Source organism: Chionomys nivalis, chromosome 11 (genome assembly GCF_950005125.1).
Source record: "Chionomys nivalis chromosome 11, mChiNiv1.1, whole genome shotgun sequence".
Lineage (NCBI taxonomy): Eukaryota > Metazoa > Chordata > Mammalia > Rodentia > Cricetidae > Chionomys > Chionomys nivalis.
In genome coordinates, this window is record NC_080096.1 from 68522767 (window position 1) to 68549661 (window position 26895).

Here is a 26895-nt window from a genome sequence, read left to right on the forward strand (position 1 = left end):
TCTTTCTAGTGTGTGTTTTATTTTAGCATTCAGAATAAAAATAGCACATTGGGTATGGGCATTATTTTTTTGTAACATGTTTGTTTATTATTAAATAAAATTAATAAAAATATTAATTTTTAGGAAGTGAATAGTAATTTTGTTATCATCATGAAATCCTCATACCCTAGCAAGTACATCCACCATCACTGTGATTTCAGGTTATTTTAGTGTCCAATGACGTATTGATAATATTGTTAGGTAGGAAGGTTGGGAAATTTTTGTTTTAATTTTCTTATTTAATCTGCACTTGTTTTATTTAAAATCATAAGAGAGTGATCGTTGGCTAAAGCCAAACACTAATCCTGAGTTATTGATTTATTACAATGTAAATTTTATCCACCGGATTCAGACAATAGCACGGTCTATGCAGATATTACTTTGCAGTTTGTGTGATAATTGCATATATTTCTTTTAAACAAGTTTGTTTTATTCGGTGACTAAATTGCCTTATAAAGTCCTCAACATGTGAAGAATATTTATTAAATGGAACTTTGCTCTGGAATGCCATATGTACAGCTGTTTCTATACAATTTTTTGTAGCCACTACTGTTGAAGTTTCTACTATTATTATATTCATTTATTCAGTGTGTGTGTGTGTGTGTGTACAGTTGCTCACATACCATTGCACATGTGAAGACTAGAAGACAGCTTGCAGAAGTCTTCTCTCTTTCTATTGTGTGGTTCTCAGTGTTTCAACCTGAGCTGTATGTCTTGCTGACAACCAACTTAAGCTGCCTAGCCATCATCAGCTCAAATATTTTATTTATATGTGCCATAATCACAGGAAAAACAACAACAAAATAAAATACATTGCTCCTCAATACAGTAAAAGCAAAGAGGAGGGGCTGGAGAGATGGCTCAGAGTTTAAGAGCACTGATTGCTCTTCCAGAGGTCCTGAGTTCAATTCCCAGCAACCACATCGTGTCTCACAACCATCTATAATGAAATCTGGTGCCCTCTTCTGGCCTGTAGGCATACATGTAGACAGAACATTGTAAACAAAATAAATAAATACATCTAAAAAAAGCAAAGAGAATTTTTTAATAATTATTCATTGTATCTCACTCATAGTCTTAAGACTAGACATTAAATATATTTATTAGATAATCAACTCGAAATGACATTTGAAAGTGAGCATCTTTCTCTATATTATATCCTTTGCAGAGGGTGACTAGCCTTACAGTTTGGAACTACTTTATTTCATTCATTATGCATCATTTTGATAATGGCTCAGCACTTCAACTTTATTAGAAAACAGATTTTGTTTCCACAGGTCCCTTTAAGAAAAGAATAATGAATGATGCATTTCCCCCTGCCAAGACTATATTATGAAAAGAAAACAATTCCTGTTTGTAGCCTGATATTTTGACTTATTCCGGAAAGCAGTGACTTGAAGCACATTGTTGCTTAGCAGTGTTGCAAATATTCCTCTGTCTCCTATCTGGCGATACTGTGATCTGTTCCCTCAGGCAGACACAGCAAGTCATGAATAGAGAGAGATCCCTGTGTGGCCTAAATAAACAGCATTAATGTATTTTTTCTGTTCGCATATGGTTTTCAGATCTGTAAACTGTTTCCAGAGGAAGTCTGCCATTTTTAGCGTCTGGTCACAACAGACATCACGCCGTCTACTGCCCCTTTTCTATAGTTAAACAAATTACACAAAGCTCAAAGGTAGAGAGAAATGGGGAATTTGAGCTCCCTAGGCTGTGCACTTGATGGTTCTCATGTGTTTCATCCTCTTCTAGTCTCAAACACCTATTATTTCACCTCTACCTAAAACCAATAGTAACTGAATAAGGAGCCAACTGAAACACGTCTAAAGAAGAATGTTTGAAGTATAACAATTTAGGAGCAATCATGGTCAGATGCCATGTGATGGTAATATCTGATGTTTTATGCTTAAAGCATAAAATCTGTCCATGTATTCTGTTTTCCTTTGTGATTCCCATATTGTGCAGGCACTGAGAAGAGGCCATCACTATTCATGATGCGTGTTTATTTCATTTGCAACAGTTGGCACAGAGGAACCACAGTAAATTTGAAACTGAACAAAATCACAGCCAAGAATTTAACATTTGTTGTTTGTTTGACATGGAACAAGTAAGTTAATTTTGAACACCCTGATTTATGTTCATAGAAAACGGACAGACAGACACCACCATTGTCATAATTAAGCTGCCTACAAAGGCTCAGATGCTTGTATTAGACGAACAGGGTGTCACAGTACTTAGTAGGGTCAGTACTGTCTCACTGGTCCAGTATACTCTTCTTGCTAATTTCTGTGTGGTGTGAATTGGCTGTTGTGAACTGAGTGGTACTGGAGGGTTATATTAACCTATGAAGATATAGTACAGGCATATGTCTTAATTTATCTCGTTTTGTGTAATCATGTCTTCTCTGAATTGGAAGGATTTATAAAGAACACGGTGAATAATGTCTCTAATTTTATGGCTTCCTTTTAAAAAAAAAGAGAAAAGGAAAAAAATCCCTTCATTAAGTCACTGGGATGTACTAAAGACACTTGACACTGTAGCTGACTTCTTGAATTGTATTAGATTTCACATGGCTGATGGAATAACCAACACCAATACACATGCCTCTAGCTGATGTTGGATGTCCTTCTGTATATGTATTGCTTTTATTGGTTGATGAGTAAAACTGTTTCTGTCAATGGTTTAGCAGAGCAAAGCCCAGTTGGAAATCTGAACAGACATATATAGAGAGAGTAGGTAGAGTCAGAGAGATGTCATGTAGCTGCCCAAGGAGACAGATGCCAGATCCTTACCACAACCTCATTCCAATACACAGATTAGTAGAAATGGTTTAATTTATAATGTAAATTTTAGTATAAAAAAAGAAGAAGCCTGAGCTAATAGGCCAAACAGTGTTGTAATTAATATAGTTTCTCTGTGATTAGTCAGGTCTGAGAAACTAGGAAACTAACAAACAGTCTCAGCCTACATCTAACTTGCATGCATGTGCTATGAAATTTACACCATGGGCACACCCTTATAAATATGTAAAAAAAAATATCATTTTATTTTTAAAAGCTGCCGTTGGGTATATGTTGATCAGTGATTACACTTCTGCTTAGCATGTATGAGGACCTAGGTTTATTTCCTAGTACCACAAGGAATAAATGACAATGAATGAATGAATGAATGAATGGATAAATAAACAAGATTCTCCGTATGATCTTCTTCTAAGGAATGCTTAGTCCCACTTCTTTGAATAATAAAAACCTCATAATAGAAAGAAAAGAATTTGGTTTTGGTATTTTTAGTCATTTGTAACATGGTGTCTTGGATAAGTCTTAGTTTGGAAGTCATCTGACAGTATAGTTTCATCTCCATTCATGCTGCAGTTCCTATTGTTCAGTGATGGAAGAAGAGCATGGGCTCTGTAGAGGTTTGGAGAAGGCCCTGCTCCCTGAACAGACCTGACCTTAGGTTATCCCAGTTTGTGTGCATTGTTTTCTGCCTTTCAGTTTATGATTGCCACTCTTATTTATAACAGACCTTTGGGTTACATGTTTCTATTCTTGTTTGTGCTGTTCCTGAGCTTGACTAGTCTGTTATGTTAGTAGATGCAAAGTACCTCATCTATTATCTCACTCTGCCTCCTTCCTGGCAACTGGAGACTGCTATTGTTCCCCAAGTTTATCCTTGCTTTGGACAAGAATTAAACCACACAATATCGAGATTGCCTAGATTACTACTTGCTTCCGTTCTTGTGTCAGTTTGGCACAGACGAGCCTATCAATAATTATCTATACAAGGAACGGTACCTTTTCCTGAGCATTTGGGAAGTGCACTAGTTCAAATTTTCTTGTTCTTCAGTTTGTTTATGTGGCTTTCAGAAATATACCAACACCTTATTTGACCTTCTGAAGACCATTGCTTATTTGATATTTCCAAAAGAATCTGTATTCCTTCTCATGCATAAAAATTGCTAACTCATACCCTGAATAAAAGAGTAAATGTTTCTCTGTCAGCTTAGGGTCTCTTCAGCCCCCTCTCTTTTATAAATATTGGTGAAGCACACATATGAACTTTTAGTACTTTTGATTAAAAAGCAGTATATTGTCAATATTACCAATGTAACTTTTTCTTTGGTTTCTTTCTTTCTCCTCCCTCTCTCTTCCCTCACTTCCTTCAGTCTCTCTTTCCTCATTTTTTTCTTCATCTTTGTCCTATGCAAAGTATAACCCTGTGATCTTCCTGCTAGAGCCTATTGAGGGATGAAGTTATAAGTGTCATCCACAACACCTAGCTCTTTGTTTTATTATAACTAAAACTTCCCCCAGTCAGTCTTTTCACCTTTCAAAGTGATAAAATTCACTTGTGTTCTTTATAAGATTTCCATATACCTTTAAAGTCATATGATACTCAGTAGCAGAGATGCCATGGCCCCTGTCAGTTAAGTGGATACCATCACATATGTGTGGTTTATTCACCCGTTTTCAATCTGTCATGAGTTTGAACACCAGAAAGTGCATTATTCTCTACATGGGTAACAGTCCATGTAGATGCACACTCTACCGGCTGCTACTGACCAGCACTGTATAAATGTTTTGTCATGCAGCTCTAGTTTTGATTTTTAGAAGCTCACAACCAATTCATGCAGAGAAGTATCCTGTAGAAAGAAGTCAGGAACTTAATTGGTGTGTCTCCTGCAGCTCCTATAATGAGTTAAAGAATCACATGCATAGTGGACATCTCTACTTATCAGAATTGTCTGTAGACCTAAATAAATCTGTTAGGAAACAGGTATGAAGCCCTTCTATGAACCTAAAAGTCCACTCCTGCTCAGTATACTGATAGAGAATGCAGAAAGGCACTCTTCCCAGAGGGGAGACAAACAGAGAATCACAATGTACTCACGAATGAAGAACTGTTTAAAGGAGGGACAAGGAGCAAGTCTTCCAAGAAAATATAAATACTTTCTGAGTAAATGCTGAAATGGCTGATACAGTCCTAAGCAGGTCAGATTATGTGTGTTTATAGGAGGATTACAAAGGAAGGGCTGAGCACAAATTCCCACTTTACATGGCTTCATGAGTTCATATAGGTAACAATTGCAGTCGTGTGTTTCTTGTTCTTCAATCTGAGAAGTGAATTCTAGGAATAAATCATCTAAAAAAAGAAGCTGCTCATCTCTCCCCTAAGATACTGCTTTTGCTTTACTGTAACATCACTCATCTGAGTTAATCTTATATTGCTGTGATAAAACACCATGGCCAAGGCAACTAAAAAGAAAACATTTGTTGACTTGTGATTCCAAAGAGTTAGAGTGGATGATGGTGGAGCTAAGGCATGGTACCAGGAACAGTTAAGAACTCACATCTACACCCAAGGGCAAGGAAGACGCCCCAAAGCCCACCTTTAGTGACACACCTCCTCCTCTAACAATGCAATTCCACCTAATAGTTTTCCAACAGTTCTGCCAACTGGGTACCACACATTCATAGATATGAACCTATGGAGCATGTTTTCACTCAAACCACAACACCAATCTCAACAGAACCTTTGGTTAATGAAATCTGAATATTTGGGACAATTAACAAATATTTTGGTGCCAGATATAAGGAAGCATACCATTGATAGACATGAAAATCTTGGTGACATATCTGGTAATTTTTTTCAAGGACTATGACAAACAATCCTTTAATAAAAATTTCTTTAAAACGAAAGTTTTTTTTTTTTTTTTTGATCCAGACCTGGCTGCTGCCCAGGACCATGTCTGGTTCAGTAGCCCTACTGTGGTTGGCATCTGTGCTGAAGTCCGAGTCCTATATTGCCTTCAATGGTTACATAGAAGCCCAGGGTTGGGGCTGCAACCTGAGGACTTGATGATGTTTGCGGGGGGGGGGGCAGGGGGAAGAGGCATGCTGCCACCAGAATAATCCTGTTCTGAGTGGCCAGGATGTCGTCCAGGCCCACTACTGCTGAAGGCCATATCTTGGTGCGTGGTCTGGCTCCAACTGTGGTCTGTGTGGATGTCTGTGGCCCATGTCACCTCAGGGAGCCTTAAGTACGAGAGATGAAATCAGAGGACCAACCTAAACTGGCCCTGCACTTCATTTGTTTAGGGGAAAGCTGGCCTTGGCTCTCGCTGGACACTGCAGCAAGAGAGCTGGCCCTGACATTAACAATCCTCATAAGAGAGCTGGCTGGCCCTAGCACTCAGGAGAGATGGCCCCACCCCTCACCACTGGCCTGGGAGAACTGACCTGATCACAGGGGCCTGGGAGAGCTAGGTAGCCCCCACCTGAGGCAGATGGCCCCATTGACCCAAACTGACCAGCTTAGCTACCACCCAAGCCCACAGCTGGGCCTCGGGTTGGCCCACCCTAACTTCTACCTCATGCTGGAGCTTGTGAAGGACTGGTCCTTTAGAAAAATACCTGCAGGATCCTGGAGACTCAGGGAGGCCGCAGGATATTCCAAAGGAGTTCCTTTCGGTGAGGATCCAGTGATGATGGTGTATCAGAAACCAGGGTCCTTGAAAGAGACCAGTACTCACTGTAATTAACATTTGCTAGGAAAACTGATAGAACTAAAGATTATAATATGACACACCTAGGTCCCCAATGCCACAGGACATAGGAAGAAGTATTGGGGGGTGGGAAAGAAGAAGCAAAGAACTTTTTTGTTTGTTTATTTTTGAATTGTTTGTTATTGTTTGTTTGCTTTGTTTTGTTTTCTTCTGTGTGTGTTTTCCAGGACTGAGGGGAAGATATGGGGGGACAGGGTGGAATTGGGGTACATGATGTGAAACTCCCAAGGAATCAATAGAGAAATTAAATTAAGGAAAGAAAAAAAAAAAACACATCAGATGAAAAAGCCTAGTCAGGATGATTTCACCCTGTAAAACATCTGACAATGTTAGGTAATAAGAATTCCTCAAGGCCACCCCAGAAGAATTCTGTGGCCATAGAAGATAATTTAGAGTTCTGTGGTTTTCTTTCAAATATGAAAGGTTAAATATTTGTGGCATTTGAGTGAAAGTAAAGACCTTCAAAAAATTATTCGTGGGTGAATGATAAAATCATTGTAACCCAGAAAATTATACAACAGCTCTTACTTAATCATTCAGAGCTATCTAAAGCATGGGTCCCTAGGAAACAGCGATATCCCTTTTCTCACAGATACCTTTCAAGTTTATTTATGACGTTAAGTTCAACAAAAATGGTAAATTAACTCTGCAAAATGCTGACATGCACATTTCTCTTCCTTTCAGTGTAACTGAAAGTTTCCTATCAGCGCATTTCATTAAGACAGAAACAGAGTCAGTGCTTGTGGCTATATCTCCACGCCTGCTGTAACAGCCGTTCCAAAGTGGTGTGCTTGTGCAAGTGTGTGTGAGTGTGTGTACATGTGTGTGTGTGTGTGTGTGTGTGAAAGAGAGAGACAGAGAGACAGAGAGACAGGAGAGAGTTACTAAACACAAGTGTGTAGTCATCTGCCCTTTTAATGGCCTCTCAAAGTGGTAGACCAAATGGTTTCCTGAAGGTCAAGTCTGATTTAAATTGTTGATGAATTAGAAGCTAATTCTGCATGATTGAATATTAATACAGAACGGTGATAAGTAAGGCACTTTAAACCTTAATGAGCACATTAATGAATAGCACCAAATGTTTTTCTTTTCACCTCGTGTAAAAGTTTGAAAGTGCTAACATTGATGGCTTGTTAGTTTTTGATAGTCTTTCCTTCAGAGTGTTCATTTGGTTAAGGTGTTAATTTTGCTGATTTGATGCCCAAGTTCCCACTGACGTGATAAACTGTCAAAACTTATGTTATCAAATGGCCAAGACAGTTTTATAAAAATTACTAATAAATATAGAGGATAAAAAAAGCAATTAACATCTTCTAAACTACACCCACTGAGATAAGCGTTCCAATTAGAAATTTCATTATTTCCACCGTCTATTTTATGTTGAATACTGAGTTTTATTGCCAAATACCTGACAGTCAAGTTGGAAGCAAGCCCCATCTGTCAACTTGTAACAGCTCTGGCTGTTTGAATCTGTTACATTGTGATGCTTCTCATGAAAATTAATGAAGGTAGTAGATTCAAAGAGGTTCTGTGCAAGGAAGGGTGGTGGATAGAATTTAATTACCCTTATTAAGACTAAGAAAGAAATTCCCCTTTACATCCCCTTGTAGATTAATATGCAGAGAGGTATTCTTTACCATGTACTTGTGGACATGAAAAGGAGGCTCTGGAATGTTCTTCTTGAGCCAAGAAGGGAAAGAAAGTAGATGTGGATGTATTAGTCTGCTTGGGAGGCACATGTCTTTGCTTTAAGGCAACTCCAAGATGAGGGCTCCATTTCCCATAGACAGTTATTAAATCGAGATTTCCTAGGAAGAGCCTTAAGGAAGTGCCTGAAACAAGTGCATGGGTGAGCCTGACTATTGGACTGACTCTTTAGAAAGATGTACATGTAAAAGGGAATTGATCAGGAAAGCAGTATTGATGCATCTATAGGCAACTGGTAGGTAAAGCTTGTGGAAGGATGCAGTGCCCTATGCAATACAGACCACCCAGGAAATCCAGGATGCCTGTTTAAAGTTATTAGCCTAATTTGGTTGCCAGAAAGATGAAGAATAAAAGCTAAATATAAGATTTTTTTCCATACATCTAGTTTCTAAATGATGAAGTCAGTGCACTGCACTTTTGAGCACAAGAGATGAATTGTTTTTATCATTTGAAGCAGTTTACCATCAATAGCTGCCAAGTGAGATGTTTAATAACAAGTGAAGTTCAGAACCTATTGATCTTTCTCCTTTTTTGTTGGTTTCCTCCAACAACATTAGAACTATGCTCTACATATGAATATATTGACAAAACTTATAAATACATAAAGCATACCCTGATGGAATTCAGCTGAAGTAGATTTTAAATTAGTCCAGCCCAATTCTCAAGGTACTCCCCATCTCACTTTTAACTTTTAATTTTGCTTTTGAGATTCAAAAAATCATTTTGAAGGTCCTAACCACTATATCTGACTCTTATCTACTGTGAACCTCTACATTGCTGAGGATGGATAGGAATTTGAATATTGAATATATGTGATTCCACTTTCTCTTTCAACTTGTATACTTCATTAAAATTAATTTATTATTTCTTTGCTTGTTTTGCAATTTATCCATCCAAATCTCGAAATACATGGTCTGGTAATAAATAGTCTCTCCTCAATGTGAATATCAAACTCAAATGGACAGCTTATTTCCTCAAAGTCTTTTGTAGTAAAAGGAGCGGCAGGCTGCGTTCCTGGGGCCCGGCTGCCCACACAGCTAGCTTTACCCAAAATAATTACACGGAAACTGTATTCTTTTAAACACTGCCTGGCCCATTAGTTTCAGCTTCTTATTGGCTAGCTCTTACATACTGATCTAACCCATTTTTGATCTAACCTGTGTCTGTCTGGATAGATATAAATATTGTAACTGTAATTCTTGCTTGATAACAGTTTTATGTAATTTTACTATGTTAAAATGAAAGCCTTCCTTTTTTGTTTAAACAGAAAAAGGGGGAAATGATGGAGGAGGGTCATCTTTCTATCTGTTGCTTTCATTGGTTAATTAATAAAGAAACTGCCTAGGCCCATTTGATAGGCCAACCCTTAGGTGGGTGGAGTAAACAGAACAGAATGCTGGGAGAAAGAAGCCGAGTCAGGAGTCGCCATGATTCTCCCACTCCAGACAAACGCAGGTTAAGATCCTCCCTGGTAAGCCACCTCATGGCTACCATGTTAGTTTATTGCTAGAATCATAGTGATAAGGGTGGGGCAGGGGAAATCAGTTTATAATTTCTCAAGATCTATGTCTAGAGCAATTTCAATATGACAGGGAGATTTTTCCCTTAAGTGAAATTAAAGAAAAAAAATAAAGGAAGGTATTTTTCAAAACTGTCCAGGGGATAGTAGAAACAGTGACAAGACCCTACTTGATCGTAGGGATAGGTATTCAAGATGTAGGAGTCACATCTTTTATATTACTATCCATTTTGAAAACATTCTATCATTGTAAAGAATGAATATTTTTATGTTAGTAACCGGGTGCCTTTGTTCCATGGTAAAAATTAATCTCAAGTTTCTGACTAATTGAAATTTCTTGTGAAATTTCATCCTGGTGAACCACGTGCTTCTTTGAAAAAATGTGACAAAACACACACACACACACACACACATACTGTGGAAGCTCAAGTTATAAAATATGGTCTATCATATGTATAACCTTATAATTCCCCTATGCTTTAGTTAATCACCAAATGAGTTGCAACAGGATTCAATGTAAATTTTTATAGGTAAATGGTGATACAGTATTGTTTAGAGACTGACAGAAAAATGGACTCAGCAGTTTTTCATATTCTCAGTCCTCAAATAGGTTAAATACAGAAGTCATGTGGGTGCAGCTTTATTTGAAATCTACAAAAAGCATATCCCCTTGGAGTAGAGAGAACTTACTATGTCTATGAACCTACCTTGCTTGCTTTCATTCCCTTCTGCTTAATTCCATTACATTCTGCTGGATCCTGTGGTTTGCTAGTGTCATTGTCTAGACTTAGCATATTTTCATCTTTCTAAAGAAAACAAAATCCCCTCTTCCTTTCTGCCAGCTGTCAAACTTTTCTTCCTAAAGATACACTGTAGGTACTTCCCTTTGGTACTTGCTAGTCCTGACAAGCACTGTTGTGGCCATTACTAACCCTAGAGTACTCCTGCATCACCTCATCAGAGATATTTATGACACAGTGAGCTATTTGTTAGTTCATTGCCCTCCCACATAGATTATGTACAGCACTGATTGGAAATAGACATGCTACCATGTTCCTATGATACAACAATGTATGGTTTGTGTTTAGTTCTCAGCAAATGTTGAATGCGTAGAGGATCAGATTTATGAAAAATAATGAATTCATGACTGACATTAGCTTTGTTAAAGTAATTGTGTTACTTTTTGTCTTGCAGAGGACCAGATTCCTAGGGGTTTCCCTACCATTGACATGGGCCCCCAGCTGAAGGTGGTGGAACGTACCCGCACGGCCACCATGCTCTGTGCAGCCAGTGGGAACCCAGATCCAGAAATCACATGGTTTAAAGATTTTTTACCTGTTGACACAAGCAACAACAATGGTCGTATTAAGCAGTTACGATCAGGTAGGGTCTTGTCACTGTTTCTACTATCCCCTGGACAGTTTTGAAAAATACCTTCCTTTATTTTTTTTCTTTAATTTCATATTAATTTTATTTAAAAAAATTTAGGTGTTGATTTATCTCCCTCTTCTCTTCGCTGTTATTTTATGTGTCTCCATGTTTGTGAGGCCATGGCCTCATCCAGAATCTGTCTTCCCTTGATGTGTTTTGCGGCTTCTGTTTAATCCACATTGCTCACTGCTGTGACTGTATTCTTAATAATTTTTAATTAACTGCTTTTCTGCAGTGTTTAATGGGTCCATTTTCTCTTCTTTCTTCTTCTTCATTTTCTTTTGAATGAAATTTATTTCAACATTGGATTTCATTACAAACTTGCAAGGTGCTCCAGTGGCTATTTCCATATAAAATGTTCATATTAAACAAGAAAATGATTCAGTTGTATTCAAGTGTTTTTTTCTGCTGTCTTTTCTGCATTTAAACTCATCCAAGTAGCAAACTTTAGTGAGTCTGGGCACATCTGCTTTCTTTTCACTAATACACAATACACAGAAACATCAATTCTCAAGTGGCCAGACCAATTTTTTAAAGCACTTTGCTAAGTACCAGTGGAAGGAAGGTATTTGATTAGCACCGTTTCTGTGTCATTCTTAGTGAACATTGCCCACACAGTAGCCACGGTAGTGTGTGCCCATGCTCGGGGGCTTTGACCCCTCCAGTGACTGGATCTACAGAAGTCTGCTTTGGTGTAGACTCCAGCTTTTGCTGTTTTCTTCCTTTCTCTTTACTCCAGCTCCTTCTCCTGTTCTCATCCCAGTTTATTCCTTTGCTCTCTGTAGATTAAAACAGAAAAGTTCTATATTTCTTAAAGTTTAGAGCCTGTCCCTAGGTAATTTCACAGGAATGTATACTAATAATCTCTGTGCTATGATGTTGCTAGTGATATCGATATAAAATTCTAAGTTGTTAACTGCCTGTCTTCCCAGAATTCTCAGCCTTTGACCTGTCCTGTGATGTTAAAGCGTCTTGTTAACTGACTCTTTTGCTTGTTGTCAGCAGAACTGTGTAGATTAGCATTCTGTTATTGTAAATAAATAATTATTCACATGTAACATAAATGATTTAGTGTAATAAAGCTTTAACTCTGAAAAATTTGTACCAAATTATGAGGAATATAATAATATTTTTATGCTGTCTTTCTTCTCTCCGTATTTAAATCTCCAGAATCCATTGGTAAGTGCTTAGTTCTGAAGCGCACTTCACCCCCACTAATTTCCATATTCAGAATAAGATTATTATTATTAATAATAAAATGCATGGCATGCATTTTACTAACTGTCAGTGTAGGCACCAGATCTGTATAGTGGCACACACATTCATACCTTCACAGAACTGTTTATCTTAAGAACACTGTATAAAGAAATAAAATAGTCCACAAATTAATCACACAGTTGTAGCATAATGAGTAGCATAAGATTCTTACCCTCAGTGTTTGCTTTTAGCTAGTCTGTAGTATTTCCTCAAATAGTATATACAAATATATATATATATATACATATTTATATATATATATATACTTAAATAGCTTAGCCAGTATTTCCCTAAACTATGTCACTAAAATGCTGTATATTTTTGAAAGGGTACAAAGCTTATAAGATATACTTCTAACCCTATGTGAGCCCAGCCTTAAGAACACAGTTGCTTCTCTGAAAAAGGCAATTCTGCCTGCTATGACCTTTGCCCTCTGTGGTTTAATGCACCTTGCTTTTATGATCTACTGATATGATCTAATATATTCCTGTTTACCGATATAGTAATTCAAGTTTCTTTTAAGATCTTATTTAATTCTGTAAATCTAATCGAATTCTTCTCCCCAGCCCTAGCCCCCTTCTTCTCGTACTAATGCTTCTTCTTTCTAATCTTATTTGCATTCATATTATCCACCCAGGTGGTACACCAATAAGAGGTAAGAATGCTGACCTAACGTTCACAGAATGATCTTGCTCATTCTCCCTGTCCTTTCATCCTTCTCATCTCTGTCCGGTTTTCAGAGCCATCCCCATAATGTCCATCAACCTGATTTCTTTCCCTTCGTTTGGTTATGATTCGTGACTCTCATATTGTGGACTTTCCTTTCCTTTTTTCTCTTTGTTTTGTTCATTTCTTTATTTATGAAAATGATTATTTAAGTTCTGATATGCTTCAAAGAAAGCATATCCAGGTCGTCAGACCACAAACCAGTCACAGCTTACCATCTGTCCCTCTTTTTTTTCTTTTCTTCTTCCTTTTTCTTTTTTCTCTTTTTTTCCTTTTTTTTCTTCTTCTTTTACTTTTTTTTGTCCAACCGGAGAAAAAAAAAGATCATTTTTTTTCTTCCTTAGCTGTTCTTGTTCTGGACCAAAGCCAGGGCGGTCTGGAGAACAGTGGCAGACATGCAGAAGACAGCCTGGACCGTCTGCTTTTTGTCTTTATCTTTCAAAAGGATTTTGCTTTTGTTCTTCAATTCTTTTTTCTCTTACTGTCTTAAAGTCAAAGAATGACTCCCCTTCCACCTGACCCCTCCTACAGTCTGACAGCAGTGCTTTTTTCTCCACTTCTTTTTTTCTTGGGTGCTCGTCTCTGGATTTTTGGATCTTCTGTCCTTCAGCCGTGGAAACAGGTTCTCAGTACTCTTGGTGGTATGTGGTATTGCCGGTTTTTCATACTTTGACTCCGTGTGCGTTTCTTTTGTAATTCTTCTTTTGTATTTTTCTTGGGGTTTTGTGACACCACACTGCTAATCCCACAGTGGATTTTGATGGGTGTCTTAGGGGATCCATCCAGAGGTCCTCAAGCAGTGATTGGTTGGCTCTTCCTGGCTGGCCTGGGCCTTGCTTTTGAACTTTTTAAAACTCCTCTAATGCAAATGCTCTTTGTTTTTCAGCAATTGTCAGAAATGATTGTAAGTTGTGGCAAACTGTCTTTCTTTTCTTAAAAAGTCTGCATGTCTTAAGGGAGTTTTATTTCCTTAATTGCTCTTTTCATAATTGATAATAACTAATTTTAATTTTTTTGCTTTGTGCAGCCTTTTTGTGCTCGCTGCGTATTTTTGGGCTTTCTTTCAGAGAAGACTTTCTTGAAAACTCAGCCTGGTTTTTTTTGAGCGTACCTATCTTTTGCGCCACTTTTGCTGCCAAAATGAAACAAAACAAAACCAAATATTAATCTTTTGTTTTATTTAAAAGCCATACTTCCTTGAAGCAGTCTCACCCATCTTCATTTTATTAGTCTAGGAGCTAAGAGTGCTAATTATGACTAGAAGTCTTGCTTGGGAAAAAGATATTGTTTCTTTATGCTAGCATTGATGATGTAAAAAATAATCTCTATATGTTTTTCTCATCGCATCATTTTCTGTCTGTGCAACTTAGCAAGAGATTGAACCGACGTTGAGTGGACCTTCGCTTTGCAGGGCTTTTCATGTTGTTAAGAGGTTTAGCTTGCTGAACCTCAAAAGCCTTCTCTGACCACATCTTTGGTGATATATTTTATATCTATACAGGAGCCCTGCAGATCGAACAGAGTGAAGAATCTGACCAAGGAAAATATGAGTGTGTTGCCACCAACAGCGCGGGCACTCGTTACTCTGCCCCTGCCAATTTATATGTCAGAGGTAGGAATGGCATAACCCTGGCATGACTTCTCCATTCAGGCTCAGGGGGAGTTGAGATGCTCACAGGGTCTGGGTGATTATGGAAGTGTTTAACAAGAGGATTTGGTAATGATTACTGTTGCTGAAGCAGTTTACTAAGTAGAAAATTAAAATTTGGTATCTGTTGTTTTTGAAACTACATGAGGCTTGAGGTTTGTAGACAATTGTTTGCATTGTTACTTCCGATTCTACTTTGATTGTACTGAATGACTGTGCTTTGCATTTGTTTGAAGTTTTCTTCTTTCCTTTCACTTTTTTTCTGTTGTTTCTAATTTGTTTCCTTACAAATTTTGAAGTAAATGCTCGGTGTACTACTAACCAGCTCTAAGCATGAAGGTGTTTATTTATAACTCCATGACCTCGGCTGTGGAGCTAGGGGCATAAAGTCTCCAAACTAAGAAAAACAGTTACTGGATAAAAAAAATAGCACAATTGCATTCTTTCCTCTTATGCTGTCCTAATTAAATCACAGTTTTATATTTGTGCATATGCATCTATACACCATAGGATAATGATTGTATTTTAGGAAGTAGTATTAGCTCTTCTTGAAGTAAGAATGAAGTATAAAGAGCCAGTCATATTTTTTATGAGTATTTAAATGATTGCATCTTGAGCATAGGAATGACTATTAACTTTTAATTCAGCTGGAAGGTATACACCCCTCTTCCCAGAGTTCTCAGAGCTGGATTTTGTTTTGCCTTATTTTCTGTTGGAAACATTTCCGTTGTAGGTCTACAAATCCAAATAATCGTAGAAGGCATGGGTGGGGGAGGGAATGGTTCAGCCTGTTCTTTAAGGTACTACAGAATGGGGTTTGTTAAGAAAATACCTAGCTTGATTTTGAAATTTTTGTCAGTGATAATTGTGTGCCCCTGGGGATGCCTTTTGCCTCCCTCGCTGTGGAGTCTGTACCTCGGGTGGGGTTGGGAGTGCTGTGCACCGAGAATCTTCCCCAAATTATTTGAGGGCCCCAATCCTTTTTTCTCACAATGGTGAACCTCCTTTGCTGCATGAGGCATGCATTCCTTCTTCTATGGAAAATTTCAAAATGATGCTAGCTATTGTTCCTAATACTGCATTAGTCTATGAGGTATTGCTAACTTTTCCATCTGAGGTAGGAAGATGAACTAGAATTACTTAACAATGTTCAAGTAGTGGTTGAAAGCCTTGATATGGCCTTTTTACTCTCTCTGTGTTTCCCTTGTTTTTCTCCTTTTCCTCATTTCATTGTGTTCTGCATCAAACCCCCCTACATCCCTCAGAGCTGCGAGAAGGTTGGTGTGTTTTTTACTTTTTACCCACCTTACAAAACTATTACTTAAACCAATAACAAAGAATACAAATGAAATGAATGTAGCTGCACTGTGGTCTTCTTTTGGTTAATGGTATATAATTGCAGAGAATGTTCTGGCCTTGGCTTCTGTTGCTTGCTGGTGGTGTCTAAATGCCATGCATGATGGGAGAAAATATACCTGGGTGCATGGGAACTGGTAACACATAACTTTCTGTGGTCCAGTGCATTGGTCAGTGTTCCTGCTTTCCTCCCTCAACCCCCAACTCTTCCCATCTTCCACCCACCTTTTATTTTTGTCTTCTCGGGGTGCCTGCTGCCCACAGGTGATGTTTTATAATTGTTCCCTGGCCCCTCCATTTTTTCTTGATATGTTCTTTGACACCCCAGAGTCTGTGCTGGCCCCTGCTTGCTTCAGTAACCTCTGAGTTGACTGCAGGAGGCATGCTTAGCCCCATCCCTTCCTACGGATGTCACTCACCCTCACACCATTGCAATGAGCCCTCTCCAGGGGGAGGTTTTCTGATCCTAAGTGTAGCTAAAGTTTCTAGACAGAATCCCTTTCTATCTTGGGGTTAAGAAGATGTTTCCATGTCCTTTCCTATAACGTCAGAAATCAGTGTTTGTTCTCTGTATTAACAGTGTACTTGTGAAGGATGCCCCTTTGGTTTTAATATTCTTACAGTGTAAGGTTTTGCCCCTGAAGTCCCAGACAGAAGCTCTTTCTTCCTCACTTGAGCTTTTTACATTGTCAAGGTACTTGAATTTAACACAGCAGAGCATGCAGATTATCTGAAGCAGGAGCACTGAACCGTGTTTGCTTGGTAGTGGGTCTTTTTATTTTTTATTTCTTCTGTGTCATGTTGTTTTAATATGATAGCTCCTCTTAATGTCACATCCTGCTATGTATTTTAGACCCAGTGTCTATCACTTTGAATATAGACATAAATTCCACTTACTGGATTCTGTGGTCATTGATGCTATTTAACCTTCTATACAAGCTGGATGGAATCCTGAATGTAAATCCTCTCCCCAAGTCTACAAACCTTACCTGTAACAACCTCCCTGTAATTGTCTAACCTGTTACCTTCTAACTTCCAAACAAGTCCACATCTCAGTCACTACACACTCTATCTTCTTTCTTTGTCTTTATTCTTAATTTCCCACTATTTCTTCTTTGCCCTTGTCTAGGATTCCAGCCATTCTTCCGTTGTTCTATTGTGGGCCTTAAGAGTCCGTCTTGTGCATGACTCACATGACTCAATCCAGTATAGTATCTACTGATGTTGTATGTTTCTTCTTCTGTGACTGCCAGTTTCTATATGCACACACATAATCACAGCTACACAGTAGACATATCTCACAGACACAGACAAAGACACACACACACACACTATATACATATATATGTATTTCTGTGTTTGTCCTTTGTTAGTTGAAGTTTTGAGCTTAAAGCAAATAAATTGCCATTTCAGTGTACTCAAGGTGATGTTTTCCAGGGCTGGGATGTGACTACCCCATACACACATTCATATCAGCTAGGAGTACACAGCACTGATGTCAGTCTTGATACTCACACATGCTGATGACCATCCTGTCGGCTTTTGCATATACATGCCTGCATAGAATCATTGTTATATGCATGTATGTATATATTTTGGTGTTTATCTTATGCATGGTGTTTGTATATTGTTAACTTGTAAATAGTTTTTCGTTTTTTGTGGGGGCCTATGTAGGTCTGAATCAACTGTTGTATGATGTGTCTAAGAAATCAATGATTAAACTAAATAAATGATTCTGTGTATACACACACCATACTTGTATGGTCTGTATTATTCACAGTTTTTTTTTTGTGATTTTGGATAATTTACAGTTCAATTGTTTAATCATGTCTGTATAGTGCATGTCATGTGTTTAACTAGCTGCTTTATTCTTGCTTTGTATATGTTATCATGTTGCCTTTTGTTTTGTTCCAGTTCGCCGTGTCCCACCAAGATTCTCTATCCCACCCACTAATCATGAAATAATGCCAGGTGGAAGTGTTAATATCACCTGCGTGGCAGTGGGGTCACCAATGCCTTATGTGAAGTGGATGTTGGGGGCAGAAGATCTGACACCTGAAGATGATATGCCGATAGGAAGAAATGTCCTCGAACTGAATGATGTAAGACAGTCAGCAAATTACACCTGTGTTGCTATGTCAACACTGGGCGTCATTGAAGCAATAGCACAGATCGCTGTCAAAGGTATGCTGAGATCATGCTCTGAAAATCTGAGTTATGCTCATCCTAGATTCAGGATTTTAAAATTAACCAATTCATCACTCAGTGCTTCAGTTATATAGTACCTAATCCCATCTGTCATAGTATAGAAAATGTTCATGTCATAGGTGGACCAATTTCTCTCACCTTTCCCTTTCTTTTTCTCTCCTTTTCTTCCTTCTTTCCTTTTTGGGATGGCCATATGAGTGTTCCACCACTAATCAACATCTTTTTCCTTCTGTCATTTTAATTTTGATGAGTTTTCATTGAACTGCAGGTTATGATTTAATTTACACTGGATCCTATACAAGACATCAGTCAGTGACCTCTTACTTTAGCCTCCTAAAGAAATGGGATCAAAGATTTATTACTCAAATCTATTTGCAGAGTCTTTTCTAAGATATTAGGAATCTAAATTGGGATAATTATTAGAATTTTTAGGAGCAAGTCTGGCTTAGTCACTGAGTAGATAAGAGTCAGGAATGTTACACCAGATCTACTGTTCTGGTAAGATGGATGGCCTACAGACTTTAATTTGGTCCAGATTTTTTATATGAGTCATGAGAAGAATATTAATGAGTGTCATTAAATGCATTAAATCTCTGAAAAAAATAGAAATAAGAGATAGTGATGGAATCAGTATGACCTAATAATAGTTGCTCTATTTGATGGCCCTACCAGTAAGAATCAAAATGTAAATGGATCTGTTCTATCTTAGCTCTGTCCTTCACCTTGCGCATATGAATACTCATGAAATATTCTCTTCTTCAACAATTGTACTAAGTATAACCAAAGTGTTATATTCTGTGAACATATTTTTCCAGCAAAAAAAATGGAGTTGAATATGTGTGAATATCACTTTCTTTTACCCAGTACTTATATAATTCTAGAAAACTTACTAATCGGGTCATAGCAAGTGTGATTTGAGTTTCCTGACAGTGTCTAGAATTAGTCCAAAATGAACTCAAATCATCATTCTATTTGGGAAGCATGGATTTATAAAAGGCAGCACACTTGTTAAAAGTGGTATCATATCTCTAAGTGAGCATATATATCCAACATATCATATGGCATAAGAACAAAAGTATACATTATCCATATTGCATCATGCAATCTAATGTCTTATTTATCCTTATACTATTAAGCATGTTTGTCCTTGTTCACATGTTATAGATATACACCCTTACTGTACAGAAGTGTGCTAGTTCAACCAATGATGCCAGTTTAGGAAACACAACCTTATTTAGCAACAATTTTATTTTCCTGCAGCATTCAAAAAAAAGAATATTTAAATAAATGTATGTTTGCTACTAATTTTAGTAATGTTTCTTTGCTAAATATTGTGATTATGTGAATATTGGTAATATGCAGAAAGCATACCACCTAGTTTTATTATAGGCATTTGAGCTTCCAATATTTGAGGTTTGCAAAAGACATTAAAGATTTTTGAAGTGAGAGTAATACCAAATAGTTATCATATTCACTTTTGTGTCCTTGTTGTCCTGAATGTTCCTGTTTTCTTATCTTTTCCTACTTCTAATATGAAATAAAAAGGTAAAAAATGAAAAAAGAAAGAAGGAAAACAAAACAGGAAAAATACTAAAGTCTGGTGTTTCTAAGCTGCTGTCCTACATAGTTTTGTGATCCTGGCCACATGCTAACAGGATATGATTTAATTATAAGCATTATCATTTGGAGATTTTTGACTTCTTATCCAGCATAAAACTTACAAATGCGTCCTCCAGTAACGATGGCTTGCAGTCTTAAGATGTTTTTGAGATTTGTTCTGTTAAAAGGAAAAATTCGGATAGCCAAAACAACATATTTAAATACTGAGCTTTGTTGAATAGCTATAATCTTACATGATCCAATGAAGAATACAAAAAAATATTAGTGACAAAATACTTTAGAATGTGACTCGTGAATATGTCTTAAAATTCCCAAGAAATTTTGAGAATTATGAAAAACATGACTTATTGTTCTACTTCCCTTATTTTATGTGTGTGGGGGGTAGGGTGGGTGAGGTGGGGTGTTTTTGGGGGGGATTGATGAGAATCAACCCAGGCCTCCTCACTTGCCAGGCAAAGTACACTGTCATAGTTCTACCTTAATAATTTTAGATAGGTTATTTTTTAAGTATCTAAGTCGTGTTTTCTATTGCTTTTTAAAATACCAATAACCTAAAGCAATTGGGCAAGAAAGGGTTTATTTTAGCTTAAATTTATATATCACAGTTCATCATTGAAGGAAGTCAGGCCAAGGAACCTGGAATTGGAACTGAAATAGAGGCCCTAGAGGATCACTGCTCTCTAGCCTGCTTATCACGACTTTCTCATCTCTCTTGCTTTCTTATATGCCCCCAAGACCACCTGTGCTTGGGTGACACTACCCACAATGGCTGGGTCCTCCCACATCAATCACCAATTAAGAAAATACTCCCATAGACTTAGCCACAAGCCAATCCATGGAGACGTTTTCTTCATTGCGCTTCCCTCTCCTCAGATAACTCTCTAACTTGTGTAAAGTTGACAATGAGTGAGCCAAGACACTAAGAAGTTCATAACGTTCTTTATTTTTGACAAATAGAAAACCATTCAATACTAGTTCCTTAATAGCAATTTAATATCATTTCCATATATTCCATATTTATTGTTTATTGGTATGTATTTACAACATTAATTTATTGAACCAGGGATTAAGTGACCAAACAGTGGAAGAATAAATTGTAATAATTGCAGTTAGTGTTTATAAAAGCCCCAAAGTCTATGTATTTTACTTACTTAGCTCATTAATCTCTATAGCAAATCTGTGAAATATAGCTACTCCACAGTGCAATGAAACTCCAGTAATGCAGCTTGTCCAGTTTTCATGAGAGGAAACAAAAGTCAAAAGACATTAAGTGAGTATCCAGGATCACGTAGTGAATAAGTGTAGATATGAGTAAAACCCCCAAAATGCCATCATCTGCTAGAAAGGTGGGATCTTGGCCACCTATTTGTATTTTACTGTTCTCTTGACCTCTTTGGACATGTTGTGTTGCTTCATCTGATTAAATCTTCAGTAGTGGTATAATCTTGTCAAATTAATAGTAGAATATAGTGATAGGTATAACAGCTGAGAAGGAAAAATGGTCATTGTCTTTTTTTTTTTTTTTTTTTTGCTCCAAAGCCTTACCCAAGCCTCCAGGAACTCCAGTAGTGACTGAGAGCACAGCTACAAGCATCACACTGACATGGGACTCTGGGAACCCCGACCCCGTCTCTTACTACATCATTCAACATAAGCCTAAAAATTCTGAAGAACCATACAAAGAAATTGATGGGATAGCAACCACACGCTACAGTGTTGCTGGACTAAGTCCCTACTCAGATTATGAAGTCAGAGTTGTTGCTGTAAATAACATTGGTCGAGGTCCACCAAGTGAGCCTGTATTGACACAGACCTCAGAGCAGGCGCCATCCAGTGCCCCACGAGATGTCCAGGCACGCATGTTGAGCTCAACCACCATTTTGGTACAGTGGAAAGAACCTGAGGAGCCAAATGGACAGATCCAAGGATATAGAGTTTATTATACAATGGACCCGACCCAACATGTCAACAACTGGATGAAACACAATGTAGCTGATAGCCAGATCACTACTATTGGCAATTTAGTACCCCAAAAAACATACTCTGTCAAAGTCCTGGCTTTTACCTCAATTGGAGATGGCCCTCTTTCAAGTGACATACAAGTCATCACACAGACAGGAGGTAAGTCTTTTCTACATGGGAAATTGGGCAGGTGGCTGTGGGAAAGATAAGAACAAAGAAACAGCAAAGATCATAGAAAGCAAAGTTGTTGAGATTTAGGACTTCACATTGTGCTTTTAAGTTTGCTTTAATCTATGAAACTTTGGGCAACATACCATTTTTTTCTGATGATCTATACAAGGACTACACAATTGAACACACTATAAATGTATAAGCAAAATATTGTTAATCCTGATGAAGGATTAATTCCCTTTTTCTGGTTTCATTCCTAAAGTGCACTCATGCCTTATTTCCCTGGCTTGTGTGGGCTTTATGAGTTATCTAACTCCAGATGTTTACTTCCTATCTTTGAGGTCCCAGGCCTCAAGCATGTTTACAGCAGATTTTGCTTTATTTGACTTTAACATTGTTTGGTTCCTCTGAGCTTGTTGACAGATTATTTTCTTGCAGTAGTGTGTGAAAGCTAGGTGTCTCAAAGCCAGTTATAAATATATATATTTCACTACGGTCAGAGGAAATCTGTGTTTCTTCATTATTGGCCTTTGTACGTCTGTATTCATTCATTCACTATATTAATATGCAAGGAAATATGTAGACTTACTTAAGGTTTTCACTGGAAAATAATAGAGATCTATGAACATTGTTCTACTTTTTCTTGACAGTCTTTTCTTAGAAGTGACAACTGTTTAAGATAATTTTTTTTTATGATTCCGGCAGATCTAAAACCAATAAAACTGGCACAAAAAAAATGAGAATGGGGCTTATATTCTACTTCAAGCTTTTCTCATGTTTTGACTATAATTTTGGAGTGACATGATCACAGTCTAATTCTTAAGTTATACCAAGCTTGGGCAATTTGGATGAATATTTTGTGTGTCAGTTTTTTGTTACTGTGATGAAACACCTGAAGCAACTGAATGGAATAAATAGATTACTGGAGGTCACAGCAGCCCTAAGCCTACGGTCAGCTTGCTGTGTATCTTCAGCATTCCAACAACAAATATGCCCCTTACCATGAAGACGGGAAAAAGTCAAACAGGTAGACACAAGAGGGATAGGTTTCCAATTCTCCCTTCTTTTCGTAGTACTCCCTCTAAATCAGTTTCCTAAGTTCCAGGTTGCTAAATCCCATAGACTGGTAACCAAACTTTAGTCCATAGACCTGGGAGGCAGAGGCAGACAGATCTCCGAATTTGAGGCAAGCTCGGTCTACAGAGTGAGTTCCAGGACAACCAAAGCAACGTTTAAAAAAAGAAAAAAGAAAGAAAAGAAAAGAGAGAGAGAGACGCTGTCTCGAAGTCAACGACAACAACAAATTAACCACAATTCTTTGTCTCTCTGAATTCCAGTTTTCTCTTCTGTTGTCATAGTAACTGTAATGAATATTTTTTTTGTGGTTCTATTTATTTTTTAACTGCTACAGACATGGTAGTTTGAACAGCAGAACTATATTGCCTCACAGGTACAGGCCCTAAAAGGCTGGAATCAAAATATCACAGGATTGCTTTCTATGAGCACTATGGGAAAAGGTGTGTTCTATACATGTCCCTGAGTGCTGTCAGTGTTTCATTCTTTAGCTTGTAGAAGCACGTGCTCCTTAATATATCTCCACACTGTGCTGTTTCAAAGTGCAAGTATGTGTTTAAATTTGCACATTGGTCATAAGAATTAGGTCAACCTAAAAACTCCCTCATAACTAACTTTGTCTCCTCTAATGCTTTGTGGTGATGAGTTCTAGGACCTCATCATATAAATTCTGAGGAAATAACCTTCAGTTCCCTCCACAATATGGATTAGCTAATGGAGAAACATAATAGGTAAAATACAACAATAGCAGCTAATACATGTTAGCCCATATGCTATGTGTATCTTATGGACATTGGTACTTATGATCTAAATAGAGAAGACTTTGACAGCAAGTAAAACTAAGGGAGCAAAACTGAAGATTTAGGTCTTGGGTCATAAAGTTACTGGTGCAGCTGATGTCAAAGGACCCTGGATACTTCTAACTGCCATCATTTTTAAATGATGAATTTCCTAATGTGATTGCTTTAGTGTGTTTGTACCTACTAGGTATTTAGTAGGTAAATAAAGTTGGAGACTATATAATTTATTCTTCTTATTATTTAAAATTACAAACATAGTAAGATTAAATTTAATTTCAACTCTGAAATGTTTCAAGTGTTTTGAATGGAGTTAAAAATAATTATTTTTCTTAAAATCACTATTATTATGCCCAGGCACTAGGTTTGACTATGTTTTATAACTACAAGCTTAAGCTTAGCAAGCTGCAGTGTTTTAATTTATATTCAGGAGACAAAGGATTTAACTACCCAAAAAGCAAGATTTTTTTTCTGAAATCAAATTTAGTCAAAATATGCAAATCCCCAAGACTCATGAATATCTTTATATTCAGAATATTGAATTACAGAAACCTATCCTTCTAGCCCAACTTGGTGAAATTGTAAATGTAGAAGTGATTTTTAAATAGTGTGTTGTTTAATCTACCAGTGGACACAAGCATAGGTACATGGATACTGTGTGTGAAAGAACAGTTGAGTCAATTCCATCCGGTAATTTTCCTTTTGGAAGGTCTGATTTAATTCAGTAGCAAAATTAGAACATGTACGTGATTATACGAAGGTGCATTCTCTCTCTCTCTCTCTCTCTCTCTCTCTCTCTGTGTGTGTGTGTGTGTGTGTGTGTATGTGTGTCTGTGTTTCTGTCTCTGACATAAAGAAATTTCCTGTACCTTTCCATAAACTGTAGCTTGAATTCTGGTGGAGATGTGATAAGGCAGAGAACCTAATGCCTGATAAAGTCCATAATTTCATATGACCTCACACGTAGCAGAGTGATTGGGGGTGTCCTGTAGACTTCATTAAAAAAGGCGGTTGCGCATTAGTGGCAACTGTCAAATGCAGGGCTATCAGGTCTGGTGATGTTCTCGCTGAGCCTTCTCCTAGTCCTTAATGAAGAGCTCATCCCTAGAATCATGGCTACCCTGAGTATGTTGCCATCATCAAACATTCCTTTAGAGTGGTTATATAAAGTCTAAGAAAACCATAGTTTTCATTATGAGTTTTTTTTTTTCAGTAAGGCTACAAAATGATACTTTTCAAAATAATTTAAATATATTTTAATTACATAGACATAAAAAGGGCACTTTGGCATCTTTGGGGTCTGACCTGTGCTCGTTTCCTTTTATGACCATGAATCCCCCAACACCAACATTCCTCATTGTGTTCAAACTGGATACAAAATGAATAAATAAGTAAAACTGTCCTGAAGAACAGAGTTAGTTTAAGAGAGAAGTAATCATTTTACATTTTATCTATGATAATTGACATTCTGTTGGATAGAACTTGTTGATTTATGTAATGTGCTCATAGTGGTAGAGAAAGTCAGAACATGATAACTGATTCATATTCAATCAAAAGAATAAATCCTCTTGGCTGTGAGTATTGGTACAGCAGACTATAATGATTTTTAGATATAAAATATATTTTTGCTGAAGTTATTGTTTCCGAGAACTATGGGTCACTCCTCCTCATTTTTCCATTGCTCTATTTTCTGGTGCAATCATCCCTTGCAATTAGCTTACCTCGAAGATATAGAGAATGGATGGATGTTGGCAAGGAAAACATCATCTATACTGTGACACACCCCTTGTCCATTTCACCTAAAACATCCAGAAAGAAAAGAATACACTCTGTAGTTTTCTGGAATTGATTATTGCAATAATATATGCTAACTATATTTGGTAGAAGGAACATAGAACTGCTAAAGAAGTCTTAGGAACTACATCCTTAATGCATTATATAAATATTGCTTGAAATTCATGCCAACAGGCATGATAAACCTTAAATTCTGGTTTGGGTCATTTCTGGTTTGGGTCAATTCTTTGGAAAGAATTGCCGACCTCATATAGAACAATCTTTGGACCTTTCTACAGACTCTTTTAAGAGTATTTAGTGTAGGTTGACCTTGAGTTTACTCTGCAGCTGAGGACCACCATGAACTCCTGATGCCTCTCTTCCCAAATGCTGGTATTGGAGGTGTACATCACCCAGCCATCTTACTTTTAATATTTTAAAGAAAAGAAGCCTACAGCAACATTTAAATAATAAAGGTGTTAAAATATAAATGTTTAATTGAGAAAAACTGACTCAAGGTCTCTAGAATTTTCTAAAACATTAAATTAGTTTACATCAGCAGGACAATACAAGCAAATTAAAAAATCCTTTACTCTAACGCTCAAAAATGTGAGCCCACTGTAAGTTTTCTGTGAATGGTTTTAAAAATGTAGAAATGAGCAATGGATAAATACAGACATAATAAAACTAAACTTTTCATATTTATATTTAATGGCAGTTGACAATATATGGTCACGGCTCTCACATATAGGGTATTTTGCTTTGAATTTTGTCAGGTTTTTCTATCAGATTCTGACTCTTGCTTTCATTATCACTCACCAATATGCTAGATGCATATGTTTGAAAATATGTGCTGCCTTAAAGTATTAGTTATTTTAGCAATAATGGGGCTTCTATTGCCTTTGCAATATTTCATGTTTATTATGCAGTGAGGTGAAGTTGTAGATTAGCACGGTAGGATTGGCTTTTCAGAGATAGCCACTAAATTTTACTAACTGATTTCTTCTAGTACATTGACATTTCAGATGACATTGAAGGTTTT

At 37.3% G+C, this 26895-nt stretch overlaps 1 protein-coding gene across 34 annotated transcripts in view; it reads left to right on the top strand.

The window, feature by feature from the left end:
• Ptprd (protein tyrosine phosphatase receptor type D) overlaps positions 1–26895 on the top strand; it is a 2217081-nt gene that overhangs the window by 2016927 nt on the left and 173259 nt on the right. For 16 of the 34 annotated variants that reach the window (XM_057783903.1, XM_057783917.1, XM_057783909.1 and 13 more), the window contains 6 exons: positions 11025–11213; positions 13156–13173; positions 14746–14856; positions 16158–16169; positions 18163–18432; positions 21616–22197. In XM_057783903.1, the coding sequence (XP_057639886.1) occupies positions 11025–11213; positions 13156–13173; positions 14746–14856; positions 16158–16169; positions 18163–18432; positions 21616–22197 (1182 nt within the window). The remainder of the gene's footprint in view (positions 1–11024; positions 11214–13155; positions 13174–14745; positions 14857–16157; positions 16170–18162; positions 18433–21615; positions 22198–26895) is intronic. The other 18 variants (XM_057783914.1, XM_057783916.1, XM_057783936.1 and 15 more) reach the window with 3 other exon arrangements.